At 30.5% G+C, this 13,070-nt stretch overlaps 1 protein-coding gene across 1 annotated transcript; it reads left to right on the top strand.

Moving 5' to 3' along the window:
- The first annotated feature begins 2,014 nt into the window (after positions 1–2,014).
- On the top strand, positions 2,015–11,602 carry LOC143059212 (uncharacterized). Its single transcript, XM_076232694.1, has 6 exons — positions 2,015–2,079; positions 4,247–4,585; positions 5,080–5,442; positions 6,970–7,041; positions 10,507–10,602; positions 11,167–11,602. Exons 1-6 carry the CDS (start codon positions 2,028–2,030, stop codon positions 11,193–11,195), a joined length of 951 nt encoding a protein of 316 aa, XP_076088809.1. The 5' UTR covers positions 2,015–2,027; the 3' UTR covers positions 11,196–11,602.
- The last annotated feature ends 1,468 nt before the right edge of the window (positions 11,603–13,070 follow it).

Here is a 13,070-nt window from a genome sequence, read left to right as displayed (position 1 = left end):
CGTCGGCGGCGTCCACAAATATTCACTCTGTGGTTAAAGTTTTTGAAATTTTAATAACTTTCTTAAACTATACTTGATTTCTACCAAACTTGGACAAAAGCTTGTTTATGATCATAAGATAGTATCCAGAAGTAAATTTTATGAAAATAAAATTCCATTTTTTCCGTATTTTACTTATAAACGGACTTAGTTTTGTCTGTGGGGAAACATAACATTCACTCTGTGGTTAAAGTTTTTAGAATTGTAATAACTTTCTTAAACCATCCTGGGTTTGTAACAAACTTGGACAGAAGCTTGTTTATAATCATAAGATAGTATCCAGAAGTAAATTTTGTAAAAAAATAAATCCATACTTACCATATTTTACTTTAAATCGACTTAGTTTATTTCTGCAGGGAAACTCTGTGGTTAAAGTTTTTAAAATTTTAATAACTTTCTTAAAAGAGGGACGAAAGATACCGAAGGGACAGTCAAACTCATAAATCTAAAATAAACTGACAACGCCATGGCTAAAAATGAAAAAGACAAACAGAAAAAACAAAATCACACATGACACAACATAGAAAACTAAAGAATAAACAACACGAACCCCACCAAAAACTAGGGGTGATCTCAGGTGCTCCGGAAGGGTAAGCAGATCCTGCTCCACATGCGGCACCCGTGCCAAACTTGGACAGAAGCTTATTTATGATCATTAGATAGTATCCAGAAGTAAATTTTGTAAAAAGATAACTCCATTTCTGTATTTCATTTTTAAATGGGCTTAGATTTTCTTCCAGTTAACATTACATACAGTAAGCAGTTAAAGTTTTCAAAACATTTATTAGATTCATTAACTATCCTAGATTTTTACCAAACTTCGACAAAAGCTTCTGACAATCATAAGAAAGTAGAGTTTTTGGTTTTTTTTTCATTTTTGTTGGGCCTGCGATTTACAGCAAAGTAGGCGAGACACTGGGATCCGCGGAACCCTTACAAATGTTTTCTCTTTATCTCTCTTTCTTTTTTCTGTTTTTCTATTTCTTTTTTAATTTTGTTAAAAAAAATTTGCTTATTTACGGTTTGAACTACAATAAAATATCGATGATATAATTTACTGCAGATTTCACATGTTCACAGCACAAGATCTAGTCTTTTGAAAAAAAAATCATTAAAACTTTTGGTATTTCTGTTTCCAATCTTGATTGAATTTAAAAAAAAAAAGATGTGGTGTAATGGCCAATGAGACAAAACTCTACAGTAGACCTAATGACACAGCAATTATCAACTTCAGGTCACCGTGTTGCCTCCAACAATAAGCAAAACCCACACCGCATGGTCAATTATAATTAATAAGAAATTGACAGGGAATGATCTCTATAATATGTAGTTTCGTTTCGTGTGTATTTTGGTCTTGATGCCATCTATTTAACTATCGAGTTGACCACCATAGACCTCCAATGACCATATATGGGATATAAACATAAATATAGATATGAATAGAAAGTCAACTCGTGCAATTGGACATTTCTCGGTCTGTTTAATTTATATTATTAACTAAAAATATATGTTAATCATCGTTTTACCTGTATAAGAATACTTTATTTGTGGATCGAATCAGTCAATCAAATAATTTTCCTTTGTTTCACCTTCAATGTTAACATTATTTATCTTTGAATGACTTAATACTCACAATGCATGCGTCATCCATCTATAGCTAAGGGTTTAGATTGAAGTTCACAGAAATACAAATCAAATGAGATCGAATAAATTTCAAGTGAATAATTTATCATGAATGTTTTTTTGGTTATTTTTGAGATATTGGCCGCTGAAAGCGAATTATTATTTCACTATTTTACTTTTATTAATGATTGAACAAAAACAAATCATGTTTTGGATTTTTTTTTATATATTGCGTAGCTAGTGCCCCTATAAGTTTTAATAATTTATTTATGTTTTATTGTTTTATTGTTTTCATTTTGTCAAAAAGAATAATAGCCAGGTATATCTATTGAATATTTGTTTTCAGATTGTTTTTGCTCCTAAAAATGACAAGACTGTGCATAGCGACGATCATTTTAAATACTCTTTTTCATACAAGTATGTTCTTTTAAGATAGTTATTCCAATTTAAGACCGTCAATTTTGTGTGTTTTGTTTATGTTTTTTTTCTGATTGTGTTTGTTTTATTGCCTATATCAAAATGTCTGTTTTCGTTTTCATAGATATAGGAAAATATTGTGTGAGTGCCAATGAGACCATTCTCCATCCAACTTAGAATTTAAAAAAAAAGTAAACTATTATAGGTCAATGAACGGCCTTCAATAGTTTAGTTTTGAACAATTTTGAAGCCTGAAATAAGGGAAATAATTGTCAACTTCTGCTTAAAAGATGTCACTTCTTGTCTCACATGATGGCTTTATTTACACTGATTTCAAAATAGTTGGTTTCTTCTTACTTTGACTGTAATAAGGGAGATAGTATGTACTTTTGGTTCCATTAAGGTAACTTCCGGTCTCTAATTATAGGTTTATATATGCATATTTGAAAATAGATAGTTTCTGGGTACTTTTCCATGAATTAAGGGCAAAATGAGTACTTCGAATTACATATAGTCATTTCCGATTTATATTTTTCAAGGTCATATGTCAACAGTTTGCAAAAAACCTTAATCATGTAGCAAGTTTGAGTTATGATCAATTAACCTTAAATTGAATCATTTCCCGGACAATACATCCTATCAGTTGTCATTTGTTTGTTTCAGACCAAATGTATCATATCTTATTCACAATTAGGCAAGCAGTTTGCACTAGTTCTTTTATACATATATATAGATACATAGTCAAAATATGGAATTTTACCGTGACCTCTGATCCTGGCCTCTATTTAATTAAATTTAAATGGACCGAGGACCTCAAATCAATATACCAGGTCCGCTTTTCTGAGAAGTTATTTTGCTCTTTATCGAATTGATGAGTTAGGCCCTCTTCAATGCCTCTGCTGGTGGACTATTAGTCCCCGAGGGTATCACCAGCCCAGTAGCCAGTACTTCGGTACTGGCATGAAAATACGGATTTTTGTGTTATTAAAATTTGCTGTTACAAATATTAGAAATTATTATAAATTAAGGAATGTATCTCCCTCGTGCAAAGCTCTGATTCCTTTCACGGATTTGACTATACCTTTTGGACCTTTTGGATTATTGCTCCTCATCTTTTATATAAGCTTTGGGTTTTTAATATTTTGGCCACGAGCATCACTGAAGAGACATGTAATGTCGAAATGCGCATCTGGTGCAAGAAAATTGGTACCGTTTATTTATTCAAACTATTTTTTATATTTTGTTCTTATATAATACTTTTATGCCACTGTCAAAGGTTAGGAGGGCAAACCCTTTCAAAAATGTTTAAACATGATACATTCTATATGCGCCTGTTCTTAGTCAGGAACATGAAGTTTTCGTTAATTGTTGTTTCTCATTTGTTTTTCATTCTTTGTTTTATATAGGTTTTTTTGTTCCGTTACATAATTGTCCCATGTTTAAACAGTTTTACACCGATACCACATTCTGTCCCAAGTCAAATGACTAAGTCGAAGCCTATCAATGCCTGCTATATGTATTGGTTTTTCATTGTTGAAGGCCTACAGAAAAATTTATCAACTTTGGTAAATATTTGTTTCATTTGCAATTACATCTCCTGATCTAAAAAAAAGGTTTTGGCTTGAAAAATGGGAAAATATTGAAACAAAAAGAATTGCTTTTATATTGAAGTAATAAAACTATACACAAAAACAGAAACAGACGACACCTACTTCATAACAGAAATCGTAATTTGGGCAAATAATACTAAGGGATTAAACATGTTTGTGAATGTCCAACCGTCTTCTTAAACGCGGAAAGGGTTTGTTTATGCCGCTTTAGGTTAGTGGTTTGGTTTGATGTAGGTAGAGTTTTGGTGCAGCTAGTTTTTGTCACAACAACTTCAAAGCAAGTCAATATGTTTTAATGAAAAATATGTTTGCTTGTTAAAAACGTCAACCAAAAATAATAACAGAAAAAGAAGGATATTTAATCAAAGCAATAGCTTACTTTAACCCTATTAGCTATATATAGGTTGTTTGATTATTTATTGTCAAAATGTAATGTGTAATATTTTGTGAAATTAACCCAAACAAAAAGCTTTCAAAAAAGATTATATCTGTATTTAAACTTAACTTAACTTATCAATATTTTGTCGTTTACTAGTGTTTAATTGTTTTCTTCATAGCATTCACCTTCGAGAGACCGTTTAACAATGCCCAGTATATAAGGAGCAAAATTGTAGACGGCACAATTTTCCTGAATTGCAAAATTGGAGCAAACGATAAGATTTTTAAAATAATCAATCCTTCTGACAGAGTATATGGATACTGTTATAAAGTGTCTTCAGGAAGTAGATGGATGTGTGTGGGTCCCATAATACAACATGGGGGGTCCAACAGAATGAATGTGCAAGTAAAAATAAGAATTTCAAAAGAAAATTGTGGAGAATGGAAATGCGCTCATAGCCGAAAACCAGATATTGTTGATACTAGATCTGAAGAAAAATTATGCAATATTCTAAAAGGTAAGTGATTTTGTTAATTGAAACTGCTTTACTTTGAAAATAATTGGGAAAAACATCTTTTTGGGGAAAAAAATTGAACATTTTTGTTATTTATGACATATACTCCTATGAAGCCAGTCCTGACACCAAATGATAAACAAAACTGGTATTGAGAGATCCTTCAGTCTTTAACAATTGAGTCTATGTACTGGAAACAAATCATTCTTGACATCAAAAGTGATACGAGCGGCAAAAACACTATATCGATGTTCCTTGATGAGAAATCTAACGTAATTTACATCTTTTGAAAGCCTAACTTTAAATTGATAACAGTAGTTTAATGTTGAAAAACAATTTATATCAGTCTATAACTAACTCTACCAGAACAATCCATAAAATCAAATTGCAAGTTATTCGATTAGTTTTTACATTCTAATTTGTATTTCTTATTTCTGAAAATATGACATACTATACATATATTTATGTCCATAAATAATTTGTTTTATAATTTATAGATGTAGAAAGAAAACCAGTTTTTAAATGTGTCGCTTTGGTGAATAATAGATTAAAATCAGTCTTTGAATTCTCTGGCATCTTTGTTCAACCACTTGACAACACTGTGACGATTCTTGTAAATTATACAACTGTCGATATTCTACGCTTTTACAACAACACCTGCTATATTCAAAACAGAGCTTGCACTGGCGAAAACGACATCTGTTGGTGTAACACCATAGGCAATGTTTTCAAAATGAAATATATACTTGATAAGACAGGATCATTTTACATTAATACAATGATTGGAGTTCAAATGCTACTTAAAGCAAACAACGGAAAGGTAGTTCAAATGACATTATTGCGGATATATGATGGCAAAGGTATGTATGAAGCTCAATTAAGTCATCATTACTGTTTGAAAATATATGTTTATTATGCAATGTTAATCTAAATGATATATTTTGCTTTTTTTGTAGCTTATTTGTTTTCATACAGCATGTTACATATTTAAGTACTTCAACATTCTTGGCTCCATTTTTTTCTGAAGCGTTGCTACTGAATAAATTTCTAGGAAAGTGTTAGAACATACAAATTTAATTAAGTGTTATTTTCAACATTGCTATCCAGACACCTCATTCTTTGTATAATCAAATTATAAAGTATTTTCATGTGATTTCTTAATTTTGATTACATTCAACAGGAAGTAGTTTACAACCGTTGAAATAGCAAAAATATATCTCTACACGTAAATCACAAATTTATGGCAATGTATAAAAAAAACATAAACGAAAGATTTGATTTGACTCGTAATTTCAGCGTTGTATCATGTATATTTTATAATAAGAATCAAAAGATTCTTTTTGTTCTATTGGGTCGGAAAAGCGTTGAACGTGTATACGATTTTGGCTTTATGCACTTCTACTTAAGTCAATCTTCTTCTTCATCCAAATGAAATCACAAAAGAACAACTTAATTCTTCATAACTAACATTACGGATTATGTTTTGAAGAAATAAATGTAAAAGATTGCGTAGTATGTAGAGAATCAAATAGAAATTGTTAAAAATCAAGAAAATGGCCTTGGTATCAACACGTATTTGTTAAAATGATCTTTAAGGGCATACGATACAGTTACAGGGGAGGTAATGACGTTGCTAACGTAAAATGTTTTTCTCGCGACGTCAAACTGTGACATATCGGGAAAAGATGCATTTTTCGACTGATTTTTATCATTCAAACTGATTTAATTTGAAAACGAGTGCATGGACCCCCATTTTTTAAACCGACATTTTGTTTCAATTTTCAGGGAGATTATGTGGACCAAATTTGATAAAACTGTATATAGTGCAATTTTTTTTAATTTTGATAAATATACAGCAAAAATTACGTTTTTTTTTTATCAATTTATGACCATTTGATAAATATGAGTTATTTCTGACCAAAAAATGCATATTTTTTAGAAGACTTATAAAATACAGAAATTACAAATTATTTAAGAAAAATCAATTTGTGTTTATCTTTCAAAACAAAAAAGTTCTGTCTTTCTTTCGAAGAGGAAAATACAACCATAAATTTGAATTTTGAGCAAATATACAAAATTTTGACCTCATTTAACTCAAAAAGTAGCACATGAAGGTATATTTTTTATAACATATTTGATTTAATCAGGTAAAAAATAGCCTGTATGCAAATTTTCATCAACTTGTAAATACAGGATCAAAACTGTATCGTATGCCCTTAAAGCCTTAAACTTTACACCATACTTAAGCTGTTTAAAAAAAAAGCTGAAATTTTCATTTCGAAACAATAAAAAAGTTATATAAAATTGTAATTAAATGTACAAGTAGTAATATTTGATACAGTTGATAGTTGAATATCAAGAAGATAACCTAGTCATTACTGTTTCAGAGTTTGGAGAGCTTAAGATCGAAATGGACTCAAACGCACATGTGAACATACCAAATAAAGATGTTATTAATGGTGGGTTGTATAAGGTTTATGGTTCTTTATCGTTGATACATGCACGCATGTACTTAAACTATAGTAAAAATAATTGAATGTTACGCCGATAGAATTCTTTGTTTATAATATGGAAGATAAAATGTGATTGATAAGGAAACAGTATTCAATTTGGAGGTGATATCAGAAAGAAACATTGATTATCATTGTAATATGTGACATTTGAAGACTAATAATAAGTTTAAATGACAGAAATACCAATAATTCTTTTCAACCTAATTAAGACCTTAGTGTCAAATCATCATTCTTTATACATTGTTGTAAAAAAAAACAATTTGCGTAGTTCTCCTTACATTAGATGGCATTAAGCATGTTTCCGTGTTCTCTCTTATTTATTAAAAAAAAAATTGGAGTAGGCATTCACTTATCAATTTTTTTTTATAAACGATAAGTTGTTTAAACATGATGGGTTTAATGACTCGGGCTTTATTTTTCAAACCCTTGTTTCAAAATATTCCTTGTTAGCAGCGACCTTCTGTTAGGGGATGAGGATGAAAGGAAACTTCCTGGAATATCGTATTAACTCTTAGATTGGTTATACTCCATTTTGTGAAAGCTCTTGCACAAATTGTAATTTATACATATTACAATTAAGGAACAGTCCATCTTGAAATAATAGCACATTTAATACCCATAGGAATGACGGAGTTTTTATCAAGTGGATAACAAATTCTCGAAACGTAACAAATTTTATGTCAATCAAAACCATAATTATCTTGATAATGATAATTTCATTTCTTCATCAGAGTAAATTTATATTAAAAAATGTATGTTTTCCCTTTCTAAAACAGAATAATTGAATTAACCTCGACCATTGTGTTCATAAAAAAAATCGATCACATTATTCAATGTTTTCAATCTATGTAAACATCCAAGCTTAGATTGAAAACTATAGTTTAAGGTAGAGGAGATAACAAATTTATACTATTGCACGAGGGGATGGTCGTAAATGTGAAATTATCTTACAGATTCTTTGAAATAATATTATGTATGCATTTCTGATTCATAACACCCTAAATTAGGTAGTTTCACAGTAACTTTGATGCCGTTTATTACTTGAGACAAAGGGGTTTGTGTTGCATCAGAGAAATCTTGTGATCGCATATTCATTTATAATGGTAAGAAACAGGGACCAACAAATGAAAGAGAGAAAAACATTATACACGAAGAAAAACAACTAATTTTAAGATAAAAATATTTTTTTAATAAATAAGGGAGAATACGAAAACATACTTTCTGCCATCTAATGTAAGGAGAACTACGCAAAATGCAAAACCCATTCTTTCCACATTTAGGAATAAGGACAACTGGTGTCTGTTTATCGAAGAAATCTTGCGACATGTCCTATCATCAACTCAGATCAAACACGTTTTAACTTAGGAAAAGTAATAGGAATTAGCATAAGTTTAAAACTCCTAATTAATAAGGGTTGATTGTTCATATCCAAATCATATTTCAATAAAAGTAGCATAGATATATAATGCCTCTCAAATCATATTTTCCATTTGTAAAATAACAATAAAGGGCCATCAGTTAATAATAAATCACATCAATTAAATGAATTCAAAATAGATTTAAATCTTTAATAAAAATTATCTACCTTAAAATAGTTAGAACAAGAATGTGTCCAACGTACACGGATGCCCCATCTACACTATCATTTTCTATGTTTAGTGGACCGTAAAATTGGCATCAAAAGTCTAATTTGGCATTAAAACTACCTCGACCAATAACTTTAATCTGAAGCGGGACAGACGGACGAAAGAACGGACGGACGGATTCACAGACCAGAAAACATAATGCCCATAAATAGGGCATAAAAACGTTTTAGAAAAAGGGATCGCAAAGCACCAGATTAAATCCCGATCTTGAATAACCCGTGACTCTTCGACCTAAACTCTCTTCAAAATATAAAAATGATTGCTACAGACTATAGTTTCTTAGTTGTAACTATTTACCAATAATACGTAAATTTTTACATAAAATTTAGTTTATTTTTTATGTATTTGTTTGTTATAATGTACAAATATTAAATGCATATAATAAATAATAAATATCTTTATTATGATATTAATAATAATTCTAATTTCTTATCGTATTGGCATTACTACTGATGAAATTTTGTGCATTTTCAAACAATTTAACATTTTAGTATCCTATTTAAAATTGTAATTAAATGTACAAGTAGTAAAATTAGATACAGTTGATAGTTGAATATCAAGAAGATAACCTAGTCATTACTGTTTTAGAGTTTGGAGAGCTTAAATGGACTCAAAAGCACATGTAAAAGGGCCGTCAGTTATAAATAAATCACATTAATTAAATGATTTCAAAATGGATTCAAATCTTTAATTAAAATTATTTACCTTAAAATAGTTAGAACAAGAATTTGTCCAAAGTAAACGGATGCCCCATCTACACTATCATTTTCTATGTTTAGTGGACCGTGAAATTGGCATCAATTAATGGTATCCTCTTGTGCATCACCCTAACATTAAGAACAAGTATTATTACTTCTTATCCAAGATTATCCTAAAACTGTGTCTATGTTTATGCTGACACATATCGTAAGTCAGTCCTAACATAATCTTATGTATTCATAAAATAGGTTTCAGGACAGTTCCTAGATGAACACCCCCTGTTTTATTTGTTATTCATATCATTACAACGTAGACTGAAAAATAGCATATGTATCTGGCAAATATAACGATATGTTGTATGTTCGAAATTTTGAAAAAAGGATTAAATAATTAAAAGTACCAGGATTATAAGTTAGTACGCCAGACGCGCGTTTATCTACATAAGACTCATCAGTGACGCTCATACCAAAATATTTATAAAGCCAAACAAGCACAAAGTTGAAAAGCATTGAGGATCCAAAACTCCAAACAGTTTAGCCAAATACGGCCAAGGTAATCTAAGCCTGGGATAAGAAAATCCCTCGTTTTAAGAAATTCAAAGTTTTGTCAACAGGAAGTTTATAAAAATGAACATATTATTGATACTCATGTTAACACCGAAGTTAAAGTCTTGTTTCCACTTTATTTAGATGGCGATCTGTGTGCCGGATAATGTAATTTTAATACTATAAGTACAAATATAGTTTCAAAGGATGTATGAATCATTACTATGAATACATTTTGCAAGGATTTTTTTAAATCGTTTTCACAAAAAAAATGGATTGAAGTCTTTTACCTGCATCTCAATTTACCTAAACAAACGTACCCATTACTGTTTTGGAAAGATCTGACCTAATGATAAAGAGTACAGTACTAAAAGGATTCGGACTATAATAGACTGAAGTCTACTGATATTCAGAATTTATAAACACGCAATGTCTTCTTTAGTATCGAGTTTGTGTTAACAAGTTACATTTCAGTATCATAATATACTAATTTTTTTTTTTAAAATGAGCTTTTCTTGCAGGTATGGGAGTATTTATGTTTCTGCTGTTCATTTTGGTAGCTTTGATTGCTATTATTGTCTGTTGGATTGCACTAACCGTACTCGCCAAATGCAGAGGTAAGAAACTTTTGTACGTTTGTAATTTTAGACATTGGTATTTAAGATTAGTAGATAAATCTCACTATGGCGTGCACATTTACCAGAATCACAATGTAAAAAGTAAAGCAGTCTATGTTCACGTCTTTTCCGAGAGCACTTAATTTTCAGCTTTTCCATAAAACAACCCATAAACAACGGTACGAAATGACTTACGTTGGCAAGATTATAAGACATTAGGTTAACATGTGTTTCTGGTGGTACTTTTAATTCTGTTGACAGTAAGGATTTCTTACTCTCTACACTGCTCTTTCTTCAGTTTTATTTTTTAACCGGGATTTGTTTTTTTCTCAATCGATTTATGAATTTCGAACAGCGGTATACTACTGTTGCTTTCATTTAAAACATTAACCATTTAATTATCTTAGATATTAAATCAAATTAAATTTGTTATCCATTTCCACCATTTTTTAAAGATACAAAATCTACACATATCTAAACGAATATGGAGAACGCGATGTTAAAAATATCAAAATTTCAAGCCAGGACTTAGTTAAAATTATATCAAATCTTTTTTTTTTGTAGGTTCTTTCAAAGATACAAAGTGCCAGTAAAACCCATGGGGTTGCATAAAGAAGGCATTTAAATCGATCTGTATAGCGGGAAAATGTTGTTATTTCGGTATAAAATCGTTAATGATCGGTGGCCGATTAGGGTACTGAATTGTGGTCATAAATAAGGCGTTTTAGTGTGGTAGCTTCACTTTCTCGCCGTCGTATTGACCGAGTAATTCCATTAATTTAAATGATCTTTATATATCTATTGTAGAACAAATATGTTTGCTTTTCATAAATTATCTGAGATAGACTCGAGCATTGATTCGGATACATATTTCCGTAATACGCTTTTTCATGGTCGGTCTTGTCTATCAATTGGGATAATTTATTAAACGTACAGTTTCTAATAATTTGCTGTGTTTTGTACATAACGATATGTTTTGTGAATGAAAATGCCAATTGATTACATATTTATGTGTTTTATTTGATGATATGTCACGATTATATAGAATATGCAATTATATCTGACATCCATCAATTTCCTTTTTACATTAAAATGTGCAAAGCTTATTTCAAAGCTTCATCTGATTGTTGCTGAGTACGAAGGTTTTGATATACTATCATTTACAGAAACATGGTTGAACGGACCAGAACTTTGAATACTAGAAACCATTCAGGAAAGAAGTGGTCCAATGGAGCGTTTGGGGAGGGTGATAGTATTTGTAAAAGAAAATATTCACTCAAGGAGAGGTGATGATTTGGAAGTGCCCCGTGCTGAGATAATATTTTTTCAACCAAAAAAAAAATAACACAAAAGTATTGTATGGAACTATCGACGTACCATCAAAAACTTAAAAATGAGACATGGACAAAAATTGAAATTTCAATTCAGTCTGCCATAAATAATGTTAAATGTGAGCAATTTATTGAAACAGGAGATTTTGACGATGACCTGCTAAATGGTTCTAATTCCCAAATAACCAGTATTTCTACAAATTACAGTTTAGAGCAACTAATTGAAGATCCGAGTCATTTTACTGAACAGTCATTGTCACTGATTCATTTAATTATAACTCCGATTTTATTCCGTATTGTGGAGTTGGGTCCACACTATAAGACCAGCTAAGATATCACTGTCAAGTTATTTGATTTCTAAATGCACAAAATCCCGCTTTTTTGTCTCTTAAAGAATCCGTTTATATAAGCAAGATGCTTTTGATGAAAATAGCCGCAAATTGACCAAGCCCGACTGAGATAGTATATTTGCTCTAAATGATGTTGGTAAAATTAAATCAGAATTTTTTAATCGTATCCTAGATGCAGCTGAAATTTAAATTCCGAAATGATTCGTAACTATTAGAAAAACTAACCCTTCTTGATTAGATTTAATCAAGAAAACTAATAAAAAAAGAACACCTGTATACACTCAAAGGCAACGCGGTTTAATACACTCAAAGGCAATTGGAAAAAATATAAATAAAGTGACAAGCTCGCGAATAGTATCAAAATAATCATATACTGATAATTATTTATTTACTATCAACAATTTGATATCAATAAGTAGTTTAATTTTCATAGTTATTAATAAATGTTTTATAAGTCTTACAAATACAATCTTGAATTCTATCCTAATTCTATCTTAATTTGGGGAAATCTTATAGAGATTAAAATGTGACGTCACCAAGTGCGTTGATGACTGTGGCTGACTCGGCTGATGTTCTGGTTTAAGTTGTTTCATGTAATGTACCCGTTTTTATTCTGTAGTTAGTCACCACTTTGGTTTTATCATGTGTATCTATTATATAGTCATTTTATAAAATATACTGTTTGCAAAAGAATGAGTTATTTCAAAAAATAATGAGATTCTTATCTCAGGTAGAAAACCTCAGCCGTATTGGTCACAACTTTTTGGAACTTTTTGGCATTCAGTGC

The sequence above is a fragment of the Mytilus galloprovincialis genome, chromosome 14 (genome assembly GCF_965363235.1).
Source record: "Mytilus galloprovincialis chromosome 14, xbMytGall1.hap1.1, whole genome shotgun sequence".
Classification (NCBI taxonomy): domain Eukaryota; kingdom Metazoa; phylum Mollusca; class Bivalvia; order Mytilida; family Mytilidae; genus Mytilus; species Mytilus galloprovincialis.
The sequence above is the reverse complement of the archived record's forward strand: the minus strand, read 5'-3'. Positions and strand labels throughout refer to the sequence as shown.